Source organism: Somniosus microcephalus, chromosome 3 (assembly GCF_052327205.1).
Source record: "Somniosus microcephalus isolate GS21.2 chromosome 3, FLI_Smic_1.0, whole genome shotgun sequence".
NCBI classification, from domain to species: domain Eukaryota; kingdom Metazoa; phylum Chordata; class Chondrichthyes; order Squaliformes; family Somniosidae; genus Somniosus; species Somniosus microcephalus.
The window spans coordinates 64,943,969-64,968,041 of NC_140989.1; the positions used below are offsets into that span (position 1 = coordinate 64,943,969).

The following is a 24,073-nucleotide window of genomic DNA, read 5'->3' on the forward strand; positions in this document are numbered from 1 at the left end:
AATAAATGGGTTTCATCCAATAGCCATTACTGAGACATGGTTGTAGAGTGACCAAGACTGGGAATGAAATATTCCAAGATTCTTGTCTTTTAGAAGAGATAGGCAAAATGGAAAAAAAGGCAGGGGTAGCCCTGATAATAAAGGATGGGATAAAAACAGTAGAGGGAAAGGATTTTGGCTTGAAAAAAATCAAGATGTAAAATTAGTTTGGATAGAGCTAAAAAAACAAGGGGCAGAAAACACTGGTGGGAGTGGTTTACAGCCCCCCTAACAGTAGTTGCAGTCTTGGGCAGAGTATAAATTAGGAAATTAGAGGTGCATGTAACAAAGGCAATACAATAATCATGGGGGACTTCAAACATCATAGACTGGACAAACAAAATTTGCAGTAATTGTGTGGAGGACAAGTTCATGGAAGGTATTCAAGATAGTTTTCTAGATCAGTATGTCGAGGAACCAACTAGGGAACAGGCTACTTTAGATCTAGTACTGTGCAATGAGACAGGGTTAATTAATAACCTTGTAGTAAAGGAGCCTCTGGGGAAGAGTGATCATAGTATTATAGAATTTTATATTGAGTTAGAGTGATATCTTTAAGTCTAAAACTAGTGTCTTAAATCTGAACAAAGCAAACTACATAGGTATGAAGGGCGAGTTGGGGAAGGTAGATTAGGGAACTAGATTAAAAGATGACAGTAGATAAGCAATGGCAAACATTTAAAGAAATAATTCATAATTCACAACAAATATTCATTCCCTTAAGGAATAAAAACCCCATGGGAAAAGCGGTCAAACCGTGGCTAACGAGAAATTAAAGCTAGTATTAAGAGGCTTATAATGTTGCCAAAAAGAGTAGCAAGACTGAGAATTGAGGATTTTAGAATTCAGCAAAAGATGACCAAGAAATTGATAGAGAAAATAGAATGAGGGTAAACTACCAAGAGACAAAAATAGATTGTAAAAGCTTCTTTTGATATGTAAAAAGGAAGAGGTTAGCAAAAGTAAATGTGTGTCCCTTCGAGAAATTATAATGGGAATAAGGAAATGACAGAGACATTAAACAAATACTTGGTATTTGTCTTCATGGTAGAAGACACAAAAAACATTTTGGAAATAGTGGGGATTCTAAGGGAAATCTAAGGGATGTGGGGTTAGTGTAGGAAGGTGGATCTATGGTAGATCAGCCATGATTTTCAAACTTCGATGTTGAACCTGTCCTGGGGCAAAACTTAAAGCATCACAAAAACTAAACTCTTCCTGCATTATTCAAGATCCCTTTCTAGCCTCAAGTGTAATTCTTTACTTCACCTGTACTGAGACCTGTAACACAGAGTGAATTCAACTCATGTTTATAGAGAAAATTTGTACACAAAATCCAAGGATATTTCTAAGAACTACAGGTAAAAATCTTCCACATTTTAGTGTTAAGTCTCATTAAAAGACACAAAAAGGAAAAGGTCATAATTCTTCATCCGTTTGTACAGAGACGCATTTTGTTTGTTAGGTTTCTTCATAGCTGCTTCTCACCATCACACTCGCACCATTTTCTGGGAAAGTGGGATGATTTGACAAGAGGGCTCATGACTGGCTACCTTCAATAGTGTTGCTAAGATGGCGAACAGGACAAGGATACCTGCAGGACAGTATAGCTCACAGATTTCCCCCCCACCCCCACGGTAGAATACATTTTACCAAGCAGCTTATAGCCCATTACGGACAGCAAAGCTCAAATATTAGTTGGAGTCCCGTACGTACTGCAGTAGCTGTCATACTGTTGGATGCTTAGACACTTCAGTCTAAAATCAATAGACAGTTACTAAACAGTCAAAATGCATTGCAAACTAGAATTACAACCGTGAAAGTTTGCCATTGCCATTTTTGTGCAGCTGACTCGACACAAAATTCTGTCATTGTATATATGAAAATAATAGCTAAAACAATCTAGACAACTCCCCCACAACTTAAGTGGTTGCATCCACGAGTAGCTAATGAATACAGGCCAAGAAGGTTCATGATTCAATACCCAGTTTGTACTAAAATAGCTCATCTCAGCTGCAACAGCAGCATGACATTACAATTGGCCTTAGCACCCTTGTGTTTGAGGTGGAGGCAGAGGGGGAAAGGAAAATAAGTTATGACAAGGGCTCCTGCTCCTGATTGCTCGCCAATGACTCCCCCAGTGAGTACCCAAGTGTAGGGCTCATCAGCAAAGCATGGACTGAACATCCATCATTCCTTCATTTTTAAACACTATCACTCTCTAGAAACAATTACTTCAATATATAAAATTAAAAGATCCAGATAGGCAACATAGTTGTTTATGAATTGAAATCTAAATGATCAAAAGTGCACACTTATTTTTAAAGCTAAAGAATCTTGAAATACTACAGTAAGTATTTATTTTAATTTAACTCCCAGAAAATTTTTAAACAAATGTGGGATCCTGCTACTTGAAGCAATCAGTTTAAAAAGATTAAAAAGATCAAGTTGCAAATGCTGGAAACAGACAGCAGGTACAAATACATCTGAAATGATTGATTAATGCTTCGGGTGCAGACTGGATTTTAATGGAGTCTATACCCAGCTACTTTAAAAATGATCATATTTACTCTAACAAATATCAAAATAAATACACATCATACTCACAAGGGGCAGTAACTCTGGAAATCTGTAAGCCACTTCAGTTTTGCTTAAAAGCACATGTAGACCTGAATAGGAAAAAGATGAAACAATCCTGGATTACTGTTCTTCAGGAACATGTATCTCTCTGAATGTTTAGCTTTACTTGGAATGAAACCAAGTGATTCAAGATTCATTAAATGTTTAGTATACCAAAATTGTTTTGCAATAGAAATTCCTTCTCGCAGATATTCTAACTCCAGAACTGCCACAGTATGATCGGGTCACAAAAAATCTCCAATTTGCTGCACTGCAGGGTTTGTATCAGAAATAAATTAAAATAGAACAAAAGAGGTGCTCCTACATGTGACAAATAACCAAAAACAATCAAATTAGTAAGTGACTAAACCTGTTGACAAGGGTGACGCTGTTGTTTGGCAAACCAACCTCTGCCTTGCAAAGACTGAACGCAACTCCTCCTACCTCACCTTGGACCATGATCCAAACACCGATCATCAAGCCATTGTTTCCCAAACTGTCGCTGACCTCATCTCCTCTGGCGATTTTCCTTCCACACCCTCAACCCGCTTCTACCTCCTTGCCAAGATCCACAAACAGGACTGCCCAAGCTAGACCCAGCATTTCAGCTTGTTCTTGACCCACGCAACTTATTTCATCCTATAATTTACTAGCCTTGTCCAGTCTCTTCCCACCTACATCCACAACTCTTGCGATGTCCTCCACGACCAACAGTTTCCTGGCCCTAATCGTCTCCTTTTCACCATGAACGTCCAGTCCCTCTACATCTCCATCTCCCACCAGGATAGGCTAAGGGCCCTATGCTTCTTCCTTGAACCGAGGCCCAGCCAGTCCCAATCCACAACTACCCTCCTCCGCCTGGCTAAATTTGTTGTTACATTGAAAACTTCTCCATTGACTCCACTCACTTTCTTCAAATAAAAGGTGTTACTATAGGAACCCATATGGGTTCTAGCTATGCCAGCCTTTTCATGGGATATGTGGAACATTCTTTGTTCCAATCCTGCTCAGGTCCCCTCCCTCATCTTTTTCCCGGAACATTTCCCACACTTCTGCTCTGATCCGTTCCCCTCCCTCCCAGAACTATTATAGGGTTCCCCTTATCCTCACCTTCCACCCCCACCAGCCTCCACATTCAATGGATCATCCTCCCAACATTTCCCCCACCTCCAGCGTGATGCCACCACCAAAGAAATCTTCCTGTCCCCTCCCGTCCCCTTTCAGCATCCCAAAGGGACCAGACGCTCCGTAACACCCTGGTCCACTCTTCAATCACCCCCAACACCCCCTTACGCATCCCACAGCATCTTCCCGTACAAGCGCAGGAGATGCAACACCTGCCCTTTTAGCTCCTCCCTTTCCTCCGTCCAGTGCCCCAAACACTCCTTCCAGGTGAAACAGCGATTTACTTGTACTTTTCAATTTAGTATACTGTACTCATTACTCACGATGCGGTCTCCTCTACATTGGGGAGATCAAACGCAGATTGAGTGATTGCTTTGCGAAACACCTCCCTTCAGTCCGCAAGCATGACCCTGAGCTTCCAGTCACTTGTCATTTTAATTCTCCGCCCCACTCCCACCTCTGCCTCCTACACTGTTCTAATGAAGCTCAACGGAAGCTCGAGGAACAGCACCTCATCTTTCGATTGGGCACTTTACAGCCTTCCACACTCAAGTGAGTTAAACAATTTCAGATCATAACCACTGCTCCCAATTTTCCAGACAGCAGTTGCTGGTAATAATTCGGTGTGTCATTTTCAGCTCCTCTAGAACCATCTTTTGGTTCTTTTATTGTCCCATTAGCACCCATGGTGTTGGGGGTAATATTAGATTGGAGAGGGGATTGGCTAACTAACAGAAAACAGAGTTGGGATAAATGGGTCATTTTCAGGATAGCAATCTATAACTAGTGGGGTGCCACAAGGATCAGTGCTGGGGCCTCAACTATTTTCAATCTATATTAATGACTTGGATGAAGGAAGCGAGTGTATTGTAGCCAAATTTGCAGACGATACAAAGATAGGTGGGAAAGCAAGTTGTGAGAAGGACATAGAGTCTGCAATGGGATATAGATAGGTTGAGTGCATGGGAAAGAATTTGGCAGATGGCGTATAATGTGGGAAAGTGAAGTTATCCACTTTGGTAGGAAGAATAGAAAAGACAAATATTTAAATGGAGAATGACTACAGAATGCGGCAGTAGAGGAATTTGGGTGTCCTCATACATGAAACACAAAGTTAACATGCAGGTGCAGCAAGTAATTAGGAAAGCAAATGGAATGTTGGTCTTTATTTCAAGGGGGTAGAGTATAAAAGTTGGGAAGTCTTGCTACAACTGTACACCACACCTAGAGTACGGTATACAGTTTTGGTCTCTATTTAAGGAGGGATATATTTACATTGGAGGCAGTTCAGAGAAGGTGCACTCGGTTTATTCCTGGGATGGAAGGGTTGTCTTATGAGGAAAGGTTGGGCCTGGAGTTTAGAAGAATGAGAGGGGATCTTATTGAAACATACAAGATTCTGAGGGGGTTGGACAGGGTAGATACTGAGAGGATGTTTTCCCCTCGTGGGGAATCTAGAACGAGGGGGCATAGTCTCAGAATAAGGGGGTCACCCATTTAAGACGGAGATGAGGAGGAATTTCTTCTCTCAGAGGGTCGTGAATCTTTGGAATTCTTTACCCAAAGAGCTGTGGAAGCTGAGTCATTGAATATATTCAAGGCTGAGACACAGATTTTTGAGCAACAGGGGAGTCAAGGGTTGTGGGGAATGGGCAGGAAAGTGGAGTTGAGGCCAAAATCGGATCAGCCATGATCTCATTAAATGGCGGAGCAGGCTTGAGGGGCCAAATGGCCTGCTCCTATTTCTTATGTTCACCCCTTTTGCCTTGCACCATCATCCCTTTTGCCATTTAATCACTCCCACCTTCCACCCTTTCGCAGACCTTCCCTCCCGCCTTTTCCTGTCTGCTTGCTTAAAACTTGTTACAGTTCTAACTTTTTCCAGCTCTGATGAAAGATCATCGACCTAAAACGTTAACTCTGTTTCTCTCTCCACAGATGCTGCCTGTCCTGCTGAGTATTTCATGTTTATTTTAGTAAGTGACTAAAATGGACAACAATTTGTTGGAGATGATGATCACTGAAACAAATCATGGATTCTTTTGTGGGTTACTGCACGATTCATAAAGGAAGTGAAACAGTGTCTTAAGTGTTTGGAACCGTTTCAAGTGAAATGCCCTTAGCCTCCCCATTATTTTTTTTAATTGTTGGATTTGCACATTAATTGTCTATTAAACTTGTTGCAGAAAGTTAGGGCTCAACAGCACAAGTACCTTTTTCACAACATGTTTGTTAATGCAATGCCAATCAATCTCTCTGGCCCAGAAAGGGAACAAGTTAAACTGTTCAATCTCATTCCTGTATAGGAACAGGAGTAAGCCATTAAGCCCCTCGAGCCTATTCTGCCATTCAATGAGATTATGGCTGAGTTGTGATCTAACTCCATATACCCGCCTTCGCCTCATATCCCTTAATATCTTCAGTTAACAAAAAATCTGTCAATCTCAGATTTAAAATTAATTGACCTAGCACCAACTGCTGTTTGCAAAAGAGAGTTCCAAACTTCTACCACCCTTTGCGTGTAGAAGTTTTTCCTAATTTCACTCCTGAAAGGTCTGGCTCCAAGTTTTAGGCTATGTCCCTTGTCCTAGACGCCCCAACCAGCGGAAATAGTTTCTCCCGATCTATCCCATCAGTTCCCCTTAATATCTTGAAAACTGCGATCAAACCATCCCTCAACTTTCTAAATTTCAGGGAATACAACCCCAATTTGTGTAATCTCTACTGGTAATTTTTTTTTTATTTTTTTTTTTTTTAAATTCGTTCATGGGATGTTGGCATCACTGGCAATGCCAGCATTTATTGCCCATCCCTAGTTGCCCTTGAGAAGGCGGTGGTGAGCCGCCTTCTTGAACCGCTGCAGTCCGTGTGGTGAAGGTACTCCCACAGTGCTGTTAGAGAGGGAGTTCCAGGATTTTGACCCAGCGACGATGCAGGAACGGAAATATACTTCCAAGTCAGGATGGTGTGTGACTTGGAAGTGGTGGTGTTCCCATGCACCTGCTGCCCTTGTCCTTCTAGGTGGTAGAGGTCACGGGTTTGGAAGGTGCTGCCGAAGGAGCCTTGGCGAGTTCCTGCAGCGCATCTTGCAGATGGTGCACACTGCAGCCACGGTACATCGGTGGTGGAGAGAGTGAATGTTTAAAATGGTGGGGTGTGGAGAGTATTCCATCACACTCCTGACTTGTGCCGAGAGAATTTAACCCTTGGAGTCCATGTATCATTCTGGTAAATCTATGTTGCACTCGCTTCTAGGGCAATATATCCTTCCTACGATGTGGTGCCCAGAACTGAACACAGTTCTCCAGGTGTGGTCTAACCAGGGCTTTGTAGAGCTGTAGCATAACATCTACCTCCTTGTATTCTACTCTTCAAGATAAAAAGGCTAGCGTTCCATTCGCCTTTTTGATTATTTTCTGTACCTGTCCATGACATTTTAACGATCTATGTACATGGACCCCTAAGACTCTTCGGACCTCCACTGTTTCGAGCTTTTCAACATTTAGAAAGTAATCTGATCTATCCTTTTTAGGTCCAAAGTGGATGACCTCACACTTGCATATAGTGAAATACATTTGCCACAGTTTTGCCCATTCTCTAGAATAGTAAGATTCACCTAATTCTGCAAATACATTGCCCCCTCTCTCTTGGGAGAACATTAAAACCCGGAATGTTTAGTTCCGAGTTATGCCGTGGATGAAGCCAAGTTTCAGTTAAAACAACAATGTAATTTTTCTACTGCAATTATTGCTTCCAGTTTCCCAATTCTATCCTTCTGCGTCTTGAATTCATCTATCTACATTCGAATATAATAGCAAAATACTGCGGATGCTGGAAATCTGAAACAGAAAATGCTGGAAATACTCAGCAGGCCAGGCAGCATCTGTGGAGAGAGAAACAGAGTTAACATTTCAGGTCTGGGACCCTCCACGGATGCTGCCTGGCCTGCTGAATATTTCCAGCATTTTCTGTTACCTACATTCCAAGTTCTTTTTCCTTGTTGCTATTAATCTTTACTCCTTCACTAAGTGAACCCCAAGAAATAACCATGAAACAAGTAAAATGGCCTTCAACCTGAGCTCTCGAAGTTTACCCACTAAGTGGTATAAGGGAGAATTAACTCCATTAGCCATTGCACAATATGCTGCTTTGCCACCAAGTTGCCCAAGACCTTCTTTTGTAACACCACAAATATTTGCTGGGATTTCCTTGATCCGGAGTTCAACAAACATAAAATAAAACACTCTGCGCACATCCACACAATAATCCAATCGATGAGGATTAAAAATACATGAAGCATCAATCCCCTGACTAAAACACAACAGCAAGACCACCTTCGGGGAAAACAGTAAGTTCAAGAACAACATAATCCTCATCTCAAATAAATCGAGATGACCTACAACCAAAATCTGTAAATCATTGGCACTGCAACTCAAATCCTACAGGCCGAAACTGACACTACTAATAGTGTCCCCTGCCAGCTAAAAAATTTCAAATGGCATAATTCATAAGGTTTTAACAATGTGTGGTAAACCACTTATATCGTTCACTATCGTTACACTATGGTTATCACTGTTTACACTGTTGTATCACTACACGAGGTCGCCTCTTGTCACGCTGTTATACCTGGGCTGACCACTGCTGACTCCGCCCATGGCTCCACCTACTTGCCCAGGTATAAAGGTGGTCGACTGGCTGGTATTCCTCCTTGTTGGATCCGATCACCCACGAGGGTGGGCTCTGTTATTTAGCCAATAAAAACCTATAGTTATTGTCTTAACTCGTCGCTTTTCATTGGATGAATTGATAGGTATATCAATTTTATTGGCTAAATTTTGAAATGTCTTTAACGGAGCAGCCAAACGACCAGTCAGACGCCCAGCTACAACAGCCGGCCTGGCTGCGAGCCCTCCGACCGCCGTACCTGGATCTAAACCCACAGGCAGCAAACTCAGCCCTCGACTTCAAACACTGGCTGAGCTGTTTCGAATCCTACCTGGGAGAATCCGGCGTGCCTCAGAGATCCAAACTAAGAGTTCTGACCGCCCAAGTGAGCCCTAAAGTATTTGCACTCATCCAGGACCTTACTACATACGAGGCCGCCCTCAACCTGCTGAAAGAGCAGTACCGGAGCCCGGTAAATTCTATGTATGCCAGACATCTCCTAAGATCCCGCCCGCAACAGCCAGGAGAGTCTGTAGATTAATTTTTACGGGCGCTACAAACACTCGGCAGGGACTGTGACTTTAAAGCTGTAACGGCTGCAGAAAATACTGAAGAGAATATCCGCGATGCCTTTGTGAAAGGCCTTCGGTCCGACTACTCACGGCAAAGACTGCTCGAATCAAAGGACCTCGACCTGAACACAGCTGCAGCCCTCGCTCGCTCTCTGGAAGTAGCCCATCGGGACCTCGAGGCGTATTCCAGGTACTGTGCTGCGCGACCCTGGGACTCGGGCCCGACCCCGACCGCAATACCCCTCGCACCGCCGCCTCTGGGACCTACCTCGGCGTCCCGGACCCGATCGGGACCGCCACCCCCGGTACCGGCTGCGACATCGGAGCCCCGCGATCGGGCCGCCGGCTGCTTTTTCTGTGGCCAGGCGAAACACCCGAGGGCGCGCTGCCCTGCAAGAAACGCGACCTGCTCCGACTGCCACAAGAAAGGCCACTTCGCGAAGGCCTGCAGGGGGAAAGCCACAGACGCCAGCAGTGCCTCATGCGAGTCGTGGGGGCGGCCATCTTTCATCAAGGCCACCGACACCGGCAGTGCCTCATGTGAGTTGTGGGGGCGGCCATCTTCTCCGCCATTTTATGCAACGTCGTGGGCACCGCCATTTTGTTCACCACACTCGACCGCCACCTTGTCTCCAGACCCGACCACAGCCTCACCCACAGACTACAGCAGCTCGCTCAGCCATACACTAGCCTCCGTCACACTGGACCAAGCTTGCCCGCATCACCTGTCCAAGTCCACGATGGACATCAAAGTAAACGGCCACGCCACGACCTGCCTGTTCGACAGCGGAAGCACGGAGAGTTTCATCCATCCAGACACGGTGAGCCACTACTCCCTCACTGTCCAGCCAACGCGCAACCGGATCTCGATGGCGTCGAGGTCCCATTCAACAGACATCAGCGGATACTGTGTTGTGACCCTGTCGGTTAGGGGCACGGAGTATAAAAATTTTAAACTTCTCGTCCTGCCCCAACTCTGCGCTGCCGTCCTACTAGGGCTGGATTTCCAATCCCACCTTCAAAGTGTCACTTTGGCATACGGTGGACCCCTCCCCCCACTCACAGTCGACAACCAACAGCCTTTAAACTGCCCACTGCGTACCACCTGCGGCCTATCCACCCTCAGGGTTCCGCCCCCTCCCTGTTCGCCAACCTCACCCGCGACTGTAAACCCGTCGCTACCAAGAGCAGGCGGTACAGCGCCGGGGACAGAGCTTTTATTAGCTCGGAGGTGCAGCGTCTCCTGAAAGAGGGCATCATCGAGAGGAGCAACAGCCCCTGGCGTGCCCAGGTCGTAGTCGTTAAGACCGGCGATAAAAACCGCCTCGTCATCGACTACAGCCAAACCATAAACCGGTACACCCAGCTGGACGCATACCCTCTTCCCCGCATATCTGATATGGTCAATCAGATTGCACAGTACCGAGTCTTCTCTACCATCGACCTTAAGTCGGCCTACCACCAACTCCCTATCCGCCCTGAGGACCGCCAGTATACCGCCTTCGAGGCGAATGGCCGCCTCTACCACTTCCTTAGGGTTCCCTTCGGCGTCACCAACGGGGTTTCGGTCTTCCAAAGGGAGATGGACCGGATGGTTGACTAGAACGGGCTGCAAGCCACGTTCCCCTATCTAGATAACGTCACCATCTGCGGCCGCGACCGGCAGGACCATGATGTTAATCTGGAGAGATTCCTCCGTACGGCCCAACGGCTGAACCTCACCTACAATAAGGAGAAATGTGTGTTTAACACCTCGCGCCTTGCCATCCTCGGCTGTGTAGTAGAGAACGGAGTCATCGGCCCCGACCCCGAAAGAATGCGCCCCCTCATGGAGCTTCCCCTCCCCCACTGTCCAAAGGCGCTGAAGAGGACCCTGGGGCTCTTCGCCTACTATGCCCAATGGGTGCCGAATTATGCGGACAAAGCCAGACCCCTCATGAAGTCCGCCTCCTTCCCCCTGACGGCAGAAGCGTGCGCAGCCTTCTCCCTCATTAAGGGAGACATTGCTAAGGCCACAATGCACGCGGTGGATGAGTCTATCCCTTTCCAAGTGGAGAGCGATGCATCCGACTTCGCCCTAGCCGCAACCCTTAACCAGGAGGGGAGACCGGTGGCCTTCTTCTCAAGGACCCTGAGATCCGACACTCCTCGGTCGAGAAGGAGGCCCAGGCGATCGTGGAGGCTGTACGACGCTGGAGGCATTACCTGGCAGGCAAACGATTTACCCTCCTCACCGACCAGCGTTCGGTCGCTTTTATGTTTAATAACAAGCTGAGGGGCAAAATCAAGAACGACAAGATCTTGAGGTGGAGAATCGAGCTCTCCACCTATGATTATGAGATCTTGTACCGGCCTGGTAAACTGAACGAACCCCCAGATGCTCTATCACGAAGTACATGCGCCAACGCGCAAATTGATAGACTGCAGACCCTCCACAACGACCTCTGCCACCCCGGAGTCACCGGACTTTACCACTTCATTAAGGCCCGCAACCTGCCCTACTCCATCGAGGAGGTCAGGACCATGACCAGGAACTGCCAAACCTGTGCCGAATGCAAACCGCATTTCTTTAGGCCGGACAGAGCAAGCCTGATCAAGGCCACCCGCCCCTTCGAGCGCTTGAGCATCGATTTTAAGGGGCCCCTCCCGTCCTCTGACCGTAATGTGTACTTCCTCAACATCATTGACGAGTACTCCAGTTTCCCCTTTGCCTTCCCCTGCCCAGACATGACCAGTACCACGGTCATCAAATGCCTGAACGACCTCTTCGCCGTGTTCGGGTTCCCGAACTATATACATAGCGACCGGGGCTCCTCCTTCATGAGCGAGGAACTTCGCCAGTTCCTACTAGCGAGAGGTATTGCTGCAAGCAGGACCACCAGCTACAACCCCCGAGGGAACGGCCAGGTGGAAAGATAGAATGCGACTGTCTGGAAGGCCGTTCTCTTAGCCTTAAAATCTAAGGGCCTCCCAACCTCTCGCTGGCAGGAAGTCCTCCCGGCAGCGCTGCATTCCATCCGGTCACTGCTTTGCACTGCCATTAACGCCACCCCCCATGAACGAATGTTTGTTTTCCCCAGGAAGTCGACTACAGGAACCACGCTACCAACTTGGCTGACCTCTCTGGGGCCCGTCTTGCTGCGAAAGCACGCGAGGGCCCATAAAACGGACCCCCTGGTCGAGAGGGTGGACCGCCTGCACGCCAACCCCCAGTACGCCTATGTGGCATACCCAGACGGGCGGGAGGACACAGTCTCCTTACGAGACCTCGCACCCTCGGGCATCCCTGAGACACCACCGTTACCCCCCCCCACCACCCCCCCAAATCCAGCCCAGGTAGACGGCATGTCGGAACCCCACGAGCCTTCGCCGACCACGCAGACACCAGCATTAACATCGGATACTGCATCACCGCCGCCGCGACGATCGGAAAGGCTTACGAGGCCTCCGGACAGACCGACATACCCGAACTGGTAGTACACTTCACCCCGCCGGACTCAAATCTAAACAAGGGGTGAATGTGGTAAACCACTTTTATCGTTCACTATCGTTACACTATGGTTATCACTGTTATATCGTTACAACAGTGTAAACAGTGATAACCATAGTGTATCACTACACGAGGTCGCCTCTTGTCACGCTGTTATACCTGGGCTGACCACTGCTGACTCCGCCCATGGCTCCACCTACTTGCCCAGGTATAAAAGGTGGTCGACTGGCTGGTATTCCTCCTTGTTGGAGCCGATCACCCACGAGGGTGGGCTCTGTTATTTAGCCAATAAAAACCTATAGCTATTGTCTTAACTCGTCGCTTTTCATTGGATGAATTGATAGGTGTATCACAATGTATCCATAACTTGAAGGACTACACCGCACAGTTCTTGTGAAGAGACAGTCTCATCTTCCGTGTGGATATCCGCCATCAGATAGTCTTGCACTACCACCATGCTAACTGACACAGATGAAGGACTGGGAATTAGTGAGGCACTGCGGACCATCAGTAGTAGAATTTTGTACCACCACAATCTGTAACCTGGTGCAGCCCTCCATCTACGATCATCAGGTCAGGAGATCAACTCTAATTCAAAGCAGCGTTTCGAAGGGTATGCCAGGAGCAGCACCACGCATACCATAGAATGATATACCAATCTAGTGAAGCACATAAACAGGGCTACCTACACGCTAAACATCAAAAGCAGCACACTATAGACAGAACCAAGCGGTCCCACAACCAATGGATCACAGCAAAGCTCTATAGCCACATCACATCAATTGAGAATGGTGGTGGAGAACCAGGCAACTAACAGGAGAAGGAAGTTCCATCAATATCTCCATCCTCAATCATGGGCACTGCAAATAGTTCAAGAGATGGTTGAAGTGTTTGCAGGTGTCTTCAGCCACAAGTGCTGAGTGAATGATTCTACTCAGCCTTCGAGGTCCCAACCATCATAGATACTGGTGTCCAGTCAACTCATTTCATTCCACATGACATTGAAGAGCGGTTGAATTCACTGGACACAGCAAAAGCAATAGGCCCTGACATGTGCCAAGTGCAATAATTAGTGAAGACCTGTGCAGCAAAACTAGCCGCTTCCCCACTAAGCTGTTCCAGCACAGCTATGACACTGGCATTCAACCAATAACGTGGAAGATTGCCAAGCTAGGTCCTATCCACAAAAAACAAGTTCAACTTAAGTCAGTCAACTACCAGCCTGTCAGCCTCCTCCCAATCATCAGTAAACTGATGGAAGGAGTCATCAATAGTGCCATCAAGCAACGCCGACATACCAATAAGCTACTCAGTGATGCTCAGTTCGGGTTCCACCAGAACCAATTGGCTACAGATATTACAACCTTGATGCAGACATGGACGCAAGAGCTGAATGCCAGAGGAGAAGCAACAGTCATTGCCTTTGGTATCAAGGCAGCATTTGACACCAAAGAGCCTGAGCAAAAGTGAAGTCATCAGGAGTCAAAGGGAAAATGCTCCAATGCTGAAGTCATACCTGACACCAAAAAAGATGGTTATGATCGTCAGAGGCCAGTCCTTACAGCCGCAAGCCATCAATGCAAGAGCACCTCAAGGAAGAAGCCTCGACCCAATCACATTCAGCTGCTTTGGCAATAACATATGGTAGGTAACATTCGCGCCATATTAACTCATGCCACATAATGACCATCTTGATCAAGAGAAAGCTCAGCCACCTTCCCTTTACCTTCATTGACAGCAGCATTGCCAAATGCACCACCACCAACATCCTGGAGGTTACAACTGACACAGTCAGATCAACATTGTGACTACAAGAGCAGGATGGAAGCTGGGTACTCTGCGACGAGTGCCTCAGCTTCTGACCACTTAAAGCCTATCCATTATCTACAAGGCTGTGCCAAGTGTAATAGAGTCAATAGAATATTCCGCAGGGAGAACAAACTCCTGCCACGACAAAAGAAATGGATAAGGATCCACTGTGCTGAGGATGTCCCAGTATGGCCCTGGACTACTGAGAAACTCTGCATGAACAAGTTAGGCTACGTTAAAGGGGCTGAGCTAACTTGTTGTATGCAATCCATAGGGACCCATGCTTACAGGGGAGCATTTTGTTTATATATTCCCTAACTAAGAGGATAAAAAGGGCCAACAGCAGAAAGGCCATCTATTGGCTGAACTACAAATAATTCTGGCGGCTGTACAGATGACCCATTCTTTAAGACCACTACCCCTACTAATACCAGAGACTGAAAACCGATGTCCTCCATGTTCAGGTGCTTCCAATGAGAATTAGCCAAATTGAGCAAATAAGGCCTGGAATAATCTGGATACTGAATGATACGAGATACAGGGTACTGGTGAACAACAGGTCTTGAGCTCAATGTCCTAGTCTGCAGTTCCCGAGATTAATCAGAAAAACAATCCAAAAGCCTCTTGATGCAAGGGATTTACACGCACCTGCCAAGATCTCAGCTGCTCCCCTGGCGGGGGGGGGGGGAAGGTTGGCTGGCTCTCTACGCCAAATAGCTCAAGTAGATTTTTAAAAACATTTCTTGGAACTTCGACTGCCTTGGGTCCACCATTTTGTTAATGCTAAGCTATTAATCTGACCAAATACAAACTTGGCAATTAGAGATGCAATTTGGACATTCTCCTGCCCATGCTAAAAACTGATAATCTATCCATTCCCTGTTTAACACCATTCTAATCACCGCTTCCTGACTTACATCATGAATAAGCATTCCTGTAAAGGAACAGACCAAAAATCTTCAGTTCATCTGTTTCTAAATATTGATTAATTCCTAGTCCGATCAGTCTCTGCCATTTATTTATTTAATTTCATCAACCATCTAGTAACTGGAACTTTGCTGAATGAAATACATTATACACCCTCCTGAAACTGGCAGACTAGAAACAGGCTATAAAATTCGTTAACTGCCGGGTCTGGACAATGAAAGAAGGCCTCACACCGAGGCCCTACCTTGTTCAACTGTTAGGCAGAATGAAAGGACGTCGCCCTGAAATGTTAACTTTGTTTCTCTCTCCACAGATGCTGCTTGACCTACTGAATATTTCCAGCATTTTCTGCTTTTATTTCAGTTTGATCATCTTTTTTTTTTTTTTATAAAAAGTGCATGCATAATTACCTGAAAACAAACGTGAAACTGGCAAATGGATGCTGACTTGATGCTGTGATACACGATACTGTATACTATCCAATGAATGTCCACACATACTCAAAGTGATCGGCTGTTCACCATCACAAGGTCCACTCTGACACTGTAATAAAACAATCAAACACTTCCTGTAGGCTTCAATAAGAACCCTTTCCTGGAATAGAAAGGAAATGAAAAAGATTAGTTGTACTGGAATATTAAACATAGATCGCAATATATCGATGAACTGAACTGTGAAGACTTCAGTTTCATTTAAACAGTATCTAAGTCTCAGAAGCAGGGTTTGTAAGAGGAGTTTGGCAAGGATTACAAAAGTGCTCAAAAATTAATTTCAGCAGTGATTAGAAAAGTTATCAGAGAATTGGCTGATGAATAGTCTTGAACCTGCAACCAAGAAACACCAAGAAGTTGTCCTATACATCAGTGTTGAGAAAATGCTAGCAATATTTTATATGTTGCGACTTCTGCAGTTATTCCCACATTCTATATTTAACCTTATGGGGATTAAGTGTATTTGCTAATGCTAACAATTGTTTTCTCCAGCACTTCCTTTCTGCAAAACAAAATCATTATAATTTTTGGAGTATATGTTTCAGTGGAAACATCCTATTGTAATCATTGTGAAGGTTGACACCCAACTGGCCAACAGCAATTGACCTACATAAAAATGAAAAATTAAATGATTCAAGATACAATCTTGAGACCCTGTGCGTTAGGTCTCAAAAATGTATATCCTCAATATAAATTGCACAAATCCATACGTATTTATTCCAAACTTCTCAATAGAATTACAACTCCATTATATCCAAGCTTGAAGTACTCAACACTGAAAATGGTTAGTGAGAACAGAAAGAAATGTTCTATTTGTCAAGGCCATGGCAACTGGATGAGCACAACCAAAAACAATAATTGGAAGAATACAGAAAAGAAAAGGACCTTGCACAGAAGAATTCAGATACATTTGCTACAACTTGGGAGGGTTAAGGTATTGGACACATTTCACAGTACTGTCATATAGGCAGACCTAGTTTTGTGCATAAATATAAATTAAATTTGCTTTGTATAAATACAAGGCTAAAGCAGGAAGTGCAGCAAGAGGGTTATAAGAATATCACATCCAGTACTGAAGGCTGTGTTTCTAGTGATTGAGGGGTCTAGAATGAGGAGGCATAGGTACAAGATTAAATGCAAGAGATTTAGGACAGAGAGCGGCAAAAATGTTTACACAGAGGGTTGTGGCGCTATGGAATGCACTAATGATTGAAGCAAAGACCATGTCAACATTCAAGAATAGGTTAGATATGTGAATGAAGGAAAAAGGGATACGGAAACAGGACAGGCACAAGGGATTCAGATGACAGCTCGTGTGGAGGATAGACACCAACACAGACTTGTTGGGCCAAATGGCCTGTTTCCAGGCTGTAATTTCTAAGCAATTTAGCAGCATTAAGCATCCGTTAGTGTACTTCAAACCACGTAGTATGCTTCGGTCTTCAATCAAGTAATCCATATATATATTTAAAAAATCTCAATGTTGCTATAGCTAAAACAATACTGTGTAACTTGAAGGGTTAGACATTCAGGACAAAATTCAAGTAACATTTCACTTCTGTTCATTTTGCAAAATTTGCACAGTACAGATTAAGGCTAAAATTTGACATGGAAATCTAAACTGATGAGATTAAATTGTGTATTTGAGCAAGCTAGCTACCCTTCAGAAATACACAAAGCAGAAGTTTGATTTCAAAGAGTCTATCCAATGTAGCCTGTTGCATAAACAATGCTTCAAACCTATTTTTTTTTTTTAATTTTTTAATAAAAGATATAGAACTGCCTGAATGTAGGGTTCCAGCTTGATTTGTCCCAACAATGTGCTACCAGCCATGTTGGCAGCAACTAATCAGATCATAGAATTACATCCCTAAACACAGCAGCCAGCTATCGTAACACTGCACCAACTGAAAGTTTAACCAAGTTGAAATAATTATTTAAAAGTTGTAATTGAAAGTTCAACTAAGTTATTGTAAACACTCAAAGAATTAACTGAATTTTTTCACTAAGTTGAATGCCTGGGTCAGATAATGCCCTGGGCTCCTGAATTAGCAAGGAACTCAAATTTATCACTAATAGACATCAGCCACTGAGACCTACTGAAGCCAAGATTTTTTTTTTTTTTTTTTTTTTTTTATAAATAAAAGTTGTCCATGAGCAAAACTACAGAAGATGAAATATGATTTGGAATTGAGACTTACATCTGAGGCACACCATTCCTGCATCATAGAAATTATGTGTGTGAGCTTCATCTGTAAGGTAAATGCTGCCTCCCACTCTGGTTCCATTTCTATGTGTTGACCTACTTGTCTTGTTACCGGATCCATTCCCTGCAAAGAACAACATGAGGAAATTTATACAGGCAACACGTTAATGTGAACAGGTCTGGTTAAAAATTAGAACAAAATGATTCAGTGTAAAAAGGCAGCTAGTGATTTGAAGAAATAGTTATGCGAAATGGATCACAAATTAGACACATCAGATAGGGCAACAATTTAAAGAGTTCAGATACCATTTTGAAGTAAACGGAGGCTTTTCCTAGAATCTTAAATATAAAACAAATCAGCTTTTCATTTTTTTTTACTGCTGTGAATACAAAATCATAATTAGACGCATCGGGGTTAGATACATTCGGGGGTACGGTAGCATACTGGTTATGTTACTCAACCAGTAATCCAGAGGTCTGGACTAATAATCTAGAGAAGTCAGTTCAAATCCCACCACTGGGGGAATTAAATAAATCTGGAATTAAAAAGCTAATATCAGTAATGATGACCATCAAACTACCGGATTGTTGTAAAACCCAACTGGCTCACAGGTTTCTGTCCCTAAAGGACATTAGCCATCCTTACCATGTCAGGCCGATGTGTGACTCCAGACCCACAGCAATGTGGTTGACTCTCAACTGCCCGAAAACCACTCCAAAAAAGTCACAAGAACTGCAGCGGCTCACCACCACCTTCTCAAGGGCAAATAGGGATGGGCAATAAATGCCAGTCTTGCCAGCGACGCCCACATGCAGTGAACAAATAAAATCGAGCACCCAGAAACAGCCAAGAAATATAGTTCAGCTACGTGACTTAACTGACATAAGGACTCAGGCTTTTACCGGGGAAATGTAACTACTTCTGGCCGGAGAGGCATACAACAAAAGCCACACAATGCTAAAGTTAAAAAATTATATTTTGTCAGATCAGTCTACATTGTGTTGTAATATTTCATAAGCTTTGGCTTGAAATAAAGTACTGCAAGTATTCACAGCACTCCTTCACCTCTCTCTACGGGACAGTTCAAAAAAACAATTTAAAGGAATAGCTGCTAGGAGCACGTCACCTCGCCAACTATTTATCAGCAATAGAATGTTTTTTGTAGTGTCAAAAAAACGATCTTAAGTTTGAAAATATACTACTCTGCTGAAACAAGCCAGTAAGGTCTTCTTCATTCTTCCAACAGAAACATCCTCTACACAGCACTAGAATAGACCAATGCAACCAACAAGAAAGTCACAACAGAAACATCCCTTTAAGAAGTGTTTTTTTGACATCAGTGGAAAACGGGAGCCTCTCCCGGGCATCAACCATTATATGCAGAAACATAATAATTGCTCACAAAACTATTGTTTCAAAAGGGATAGAATGCAGCCAGTTAGACAGATGCATGTTATGTAAAGGATGTTTCTATTCAAAAACATGAACCTAACAAAGTAGGTAATTCTAGCTGCCTTCTTCATTGCAACATAATCGATAAACGATGAGGATTTTTATGCAGTAATACCCCCCCCCCCTCCCAAGAGTGTGGTTGTCCTTTTCAATGAGGAGACAATCACATTCAGAAACTGACCAAAAACCAAGCAAATCCTAATGAGAAACATCAAACGTGTTTTTTGTCGTCATTACCTGATGCCAAGTTCTCAAAGTGCAAATTTGTTCCATTTATATCGTAGAGACCTTTGTGTAGAACATGCACTACTTAAACTGTAATACTTTATCATAAAAACCTGTCTCGTTCAATAGCCAGGCATTCAGATGATAACTGACTGCAGCAAGGTGGTAAAATTGTCATTCCAACCAAGAAAAGCAGGTCCAGTGTGGATCTGAATTTGACTCAGTGGCATACATCTACTTAATCTGCTATTTGATAGCATTCTTGCCTTGGAGACAGAAGGTTGTGGGTTCAAGCCCCACTCCAGACACTTGAGCACAAAATCTAGACTGACACTCCAGTGCAGTGTACTGAGGGAGTGTCAGAGTGCCGTCTTTCGGATGATACGCTAAAACGAGGACCCATCTGCTCGCTCAGGTGGACGTAAACGATTCTATGGCACTATTTCGAAGAAGAGCAGGAGAGTTCTCCTTGGTGTCCTGGCTAATATTTATCCTTTAACCAACATCAGTAAAACAGATTACCTGGGTTATCACATTGCTGTCTGTGGGGGCCTTGCTGTGTACAATTAGCTGTTGCGTTTCCTGCATTACGACAGCGACTACACTTCAAAAAGTGCTTAAATGGTTGTGAAGTGCTTTTGGACCTCTCGAGGCCATGAAAGACGCTACCGTATATAAATGCAGGTCCTTCTTTCATTATATAATCTCACAGAATAATGAGTTTCTTGCCCACTGATCATCTGTGCTCCCGCTAATCATAATTTCTACAGAATTCTGGATACAGGAACTATTGTCGAAGAGATTGATGATGCAGACAACTGCTGTGCTGCCCAACCATTAGCTAACGTGTCAGTTCCAATCTAGTTCCAGAAGAGCCAAGAAAGCCACCCTCAATTCCAGATGGTTGATCTTAGGAAATACCTCGAAAGTTCACTTGCCATGAAAGTGAGCTCGTCATCTCGAACAAAATGTGTTCCTATTGGGATTTAACATGGGCACTTCAACCTAAGTAAGAACAATTATTTCTTAGAAAGTGTGACTCTGCCAAATAACTGGGAGATAATTGGGAAAGGAGATTCAGTTGGGAGACTCAAAGCATCGTCCAACAAGGACCTTCAAACTCAGCTGATTTAATGACCTTATACAGAGCACCTGAAAGCTCACCCTCCTTCCCACCCAAGTCATCTCAGCAGGACGTGCTAAGCTCCATTCTGTACAACTCCAAGATGGATTGAAAAAAGCCATTTATATTATATGTAGTTAGCTCATATTCAGAATGTCCCAGTTCTGAATACTCCAAACACCAAGGAGGATGAGGAAAGCTGACTGAAAAATCCCTTTTTTCAGAAGTTGTCTCATAAACTGAGCAATGCAGCTCACGGTATAAAAACATTCTCTTCAACACATTTCTCGAGGACTTTTTGGCAGCATTTTTAAAATTGGATTTTAAACCAACATACAAGTTGTACATATTTGAAGAGGGAAATATTTATCAACATCATAAATGTATCTTAAAGCTACAGGATGTACAGTCCTATGTTTATATTCCTTCCTATTAAACAGAAATTTAATTGAAAACCAAATTCAAATACAAATAAATCTCAACTCAACAGATAATTGAATTAGCGATCAACTATACTTTCTTAGAGGTTCCCACTCTTAAACCTGTTAAAAGTACCTCACACACCTGTAGGACAGACATTCCAAATTATTGTCCTTATTGCACATGCCTTCCAAATTAGGACCTTCAATTTTAATGCCAGCCAGCCACACCCGCACCCCCCACCCCACCCCCTTTAGACCCTTGGATAGTATCTGCTTTTTTTTTTAATGTATACAATTTGGCATTTTCGTCTGAGCTTGGCAATTAAAACATACTGGTTTGACGTTTACTGTGGTCAACTTCCGAAAGGAACTCAACCAAAGCCCAAAGATCAAGATAGACCTGAAAAGTTATTTTGTGGTCTTGTTCAGCTGCATTTACTTAAGCTATGCAAGCCAAGGAAAAACACAAAAATATTTTCATGCTGATGTCTTTGCATTGTTCTGAAAAATTAAGTAAACGTGACAAGGAAATGTAATGCTAATAGCAAACTTCACCTATTTATCTCAAATGAAATTGTTTCCATTTGGAACTAATCACCTGTTTGTTAATGTCCTGACATTTTATTGTTGGAAGTAAACATTCTGAACCAACCTGCATGCGTTTTAATAGCTGCAAGAAGACCTCAAAACCTTCCAGAAATTTCTCCCTTAGTTTGTCTGTCCACTCTGTGGGTTTGCTAACCAATACGTACCTGTGAAGAAAAGAGCACTACATGTTAGAAACAATTTGTACATTCGGACTTCTGAGAACTTTTTTGAAAATTATATAAAAGAACATGTACCATAAGCGAGGATACCACTCAGGCTAAATATAATAAAGATGAGGTAAACTGACATGGAGATTAATTGATGCAAAGCTTGGGTTTTAATAGCACTAAAATTGTGTAATTGCACAAGTCAGGTAAATTGACAAAACTTGTGAACCAGAAAGAAAGCAGAGGCAACTAAAAGCAGTACCTTTCTGTGAGAAATAGTTGTCATGAATGCTCCAAACATCAACATATTGACTTCACTGTAGACTTCGTATTATGAATAGTACCAGTTATATAATTGGCACGTCTTAACATAACTATATTACTAAAATGCGGATTAAAGGAAGTTATAACTAGTCAGATTACTACCAAAAATGTTTCATTTAATTATGAGTCACCAGATTTGTACCAAGTAACTCAAAAAGATCAAACAGCTCTCTCATTAAACGTACATTTCATCATGTCATTGCAACAATTCACCACCAGACACCTTTGTTGAGCTATCGAGAGCTACCAGTCCTACAATACCTTAAAAATTGATTTACAGTAATTTTACTGCCAAACTGAACAATCAAAATGAATATATTATTTTTCATTATACTAGTTGCTTTCTTGGGAATTTTTTTTTTTTTTTTTTTACATTCACTGCAAATTCAGTGATCAACAGATAGATGGAGGCATTCACCAGATGCTCTTGCAGACATCTTTACAAAAGAACTTTAAAAAATGTTTAAAAGGCTACATTTTCACTTACTTTAGATCGCCAATGAGACTTTGCACCCTCCTAAATTTGAAAGCCTGTATGGCCGTATACCGCTCAAACTGAAACCTGCCATGAGAATCACGCTGTCTCAGCAGATGATCCATGAAGGTTTGAATTATAGTTGTCATGAGGTTTTCTTCAGTTATCAGCATGCGAGCCTGTAATGCATCAGTCCCATTAATTGAAACACTGCAGTGATGTTTCCTTATGTAGTTATGAGTTGAGGAAGCAACACTAACCCTCACCCCCTCCCCCAAAACAAAATAAACTCGACATAATAGCAATGTAAAATGAGGGAAACTATAAGCCAAAACGAGATGAGAAACTGAACATGGATATAGCAATGTTGTGCTGAACAACATTGTTAACTTTTGCTTCCTTCAATGCAACATTTGTGGCACAAAGATATAAACATCACACCCCTCAATAAAAGATGTAAATGCAGGGGGAAAATACAATATCTACGGCCCGATGAGGTAGTACATTTGTAATGCACCATTACAGATTGTTGGGATTTGGCAGATACTCCCAATTACACAAACACGTTTTTCAAACTCATGGAGGAAGCAACATCGAGCGGCAAGACCCCACACATATAGGTGGAAAATCCAAGGGCAGGCCATCCTTCACTGCTTTTGCATATTTCTTAGTTGCCAGCTCAACACTCACTTATGCCACAACAGTGGAGCAGATTCCGAATTGTTCATTCAGTTGGGAGGCTAGACCTGACATAATACACAACTTTATTAAGAAAATACACATGAGTAAAACATGCTTTGGTAGCATAGAAGAAGCCACTGTTTTTCGTTACCATATGGTGATGAAAATGCAAACATAGAAATGTTGTAATAAATAGAAAATCAAGCTTTACTTGTTTGCCCAGTGCAGCTATTTTATAGAAATCAATTGGATAAAAAAAGTCACGTCACACATATGCAAAAATAAAAAGCTTCCAATTAATAAATCAGCAGACAGTTCTCATTTTCATTCGATAGACCAAAGGATTTTACCACACCCACTTTCTATAAAGCACCGCAAGAAGAAATTGCTTATTAAATTTTGGTGAAAACTCAGCATTTCAACCCCTTTCAATGCTACAAATGTACTCTGAACACCTTTAAATCATATTTATTTGTATTTCATTAGTACCTGACACAATAACAAAGGAACAGTTTGAGCATGCCCATTCCCAGATAGCTATTACTCAAATCAGAAAGGCAGTTACTATTTGATGAAACCAAAAACATTTTTGAGAATACAATTAGCTTCAATTTCAAACGCAAGATATGATTTGTTTTATTAGCAGAAATGGGAATGTGCACAAAAGTATTG

At 43.2% G+C, this 24,073-nt stretch overlaps 1 protein-coding gene across 4 annotated transcripts in view; it reads right to left on the bottom strand.

The window, feature by feature from the left end:
* ubr2 (ubiquitin protein ligase E3 component n-recognin 2) overlaps nucleotides 1-24,073 on the bottom strand; it is a 162,512-nt gene that overhangs the window by 73,050 nt on the left and 65,389 nt on the right. For all 4 annotated transcript variants that reach the window (XM_085980818.1, XM_085980815.1, XM_085980809.1 and 1 more), the window contains exons 12-16: nucleotides 22,733-22,899; nucleotides 21,819-21,918; nucleotides 17,939-18,067; nucleotides 15,657-15,840; nucleotides 2,647-2,708 (exon numbers count right to left, since the gene is read on the bottom strand). In XM_085980818.1, coding sequence (XP_085836944.1) covers nucleotides 2,647-2,708; nucleotides 15,657-15,840; nucleotides 17,939-18,067; nucleotides 21,819-21,918; nucleotides 22,733-22,899 — 642 coding nt within the window. The remainder of the gene's footprint in view (nucleotides 1-2,646; nucleotides 2,709-15,656; nucleotides 15,841-17,938; nucleotides 18,068-21,818; nucleotides 21,919-22,732; nucleotides 22,900-24,073) is intronic.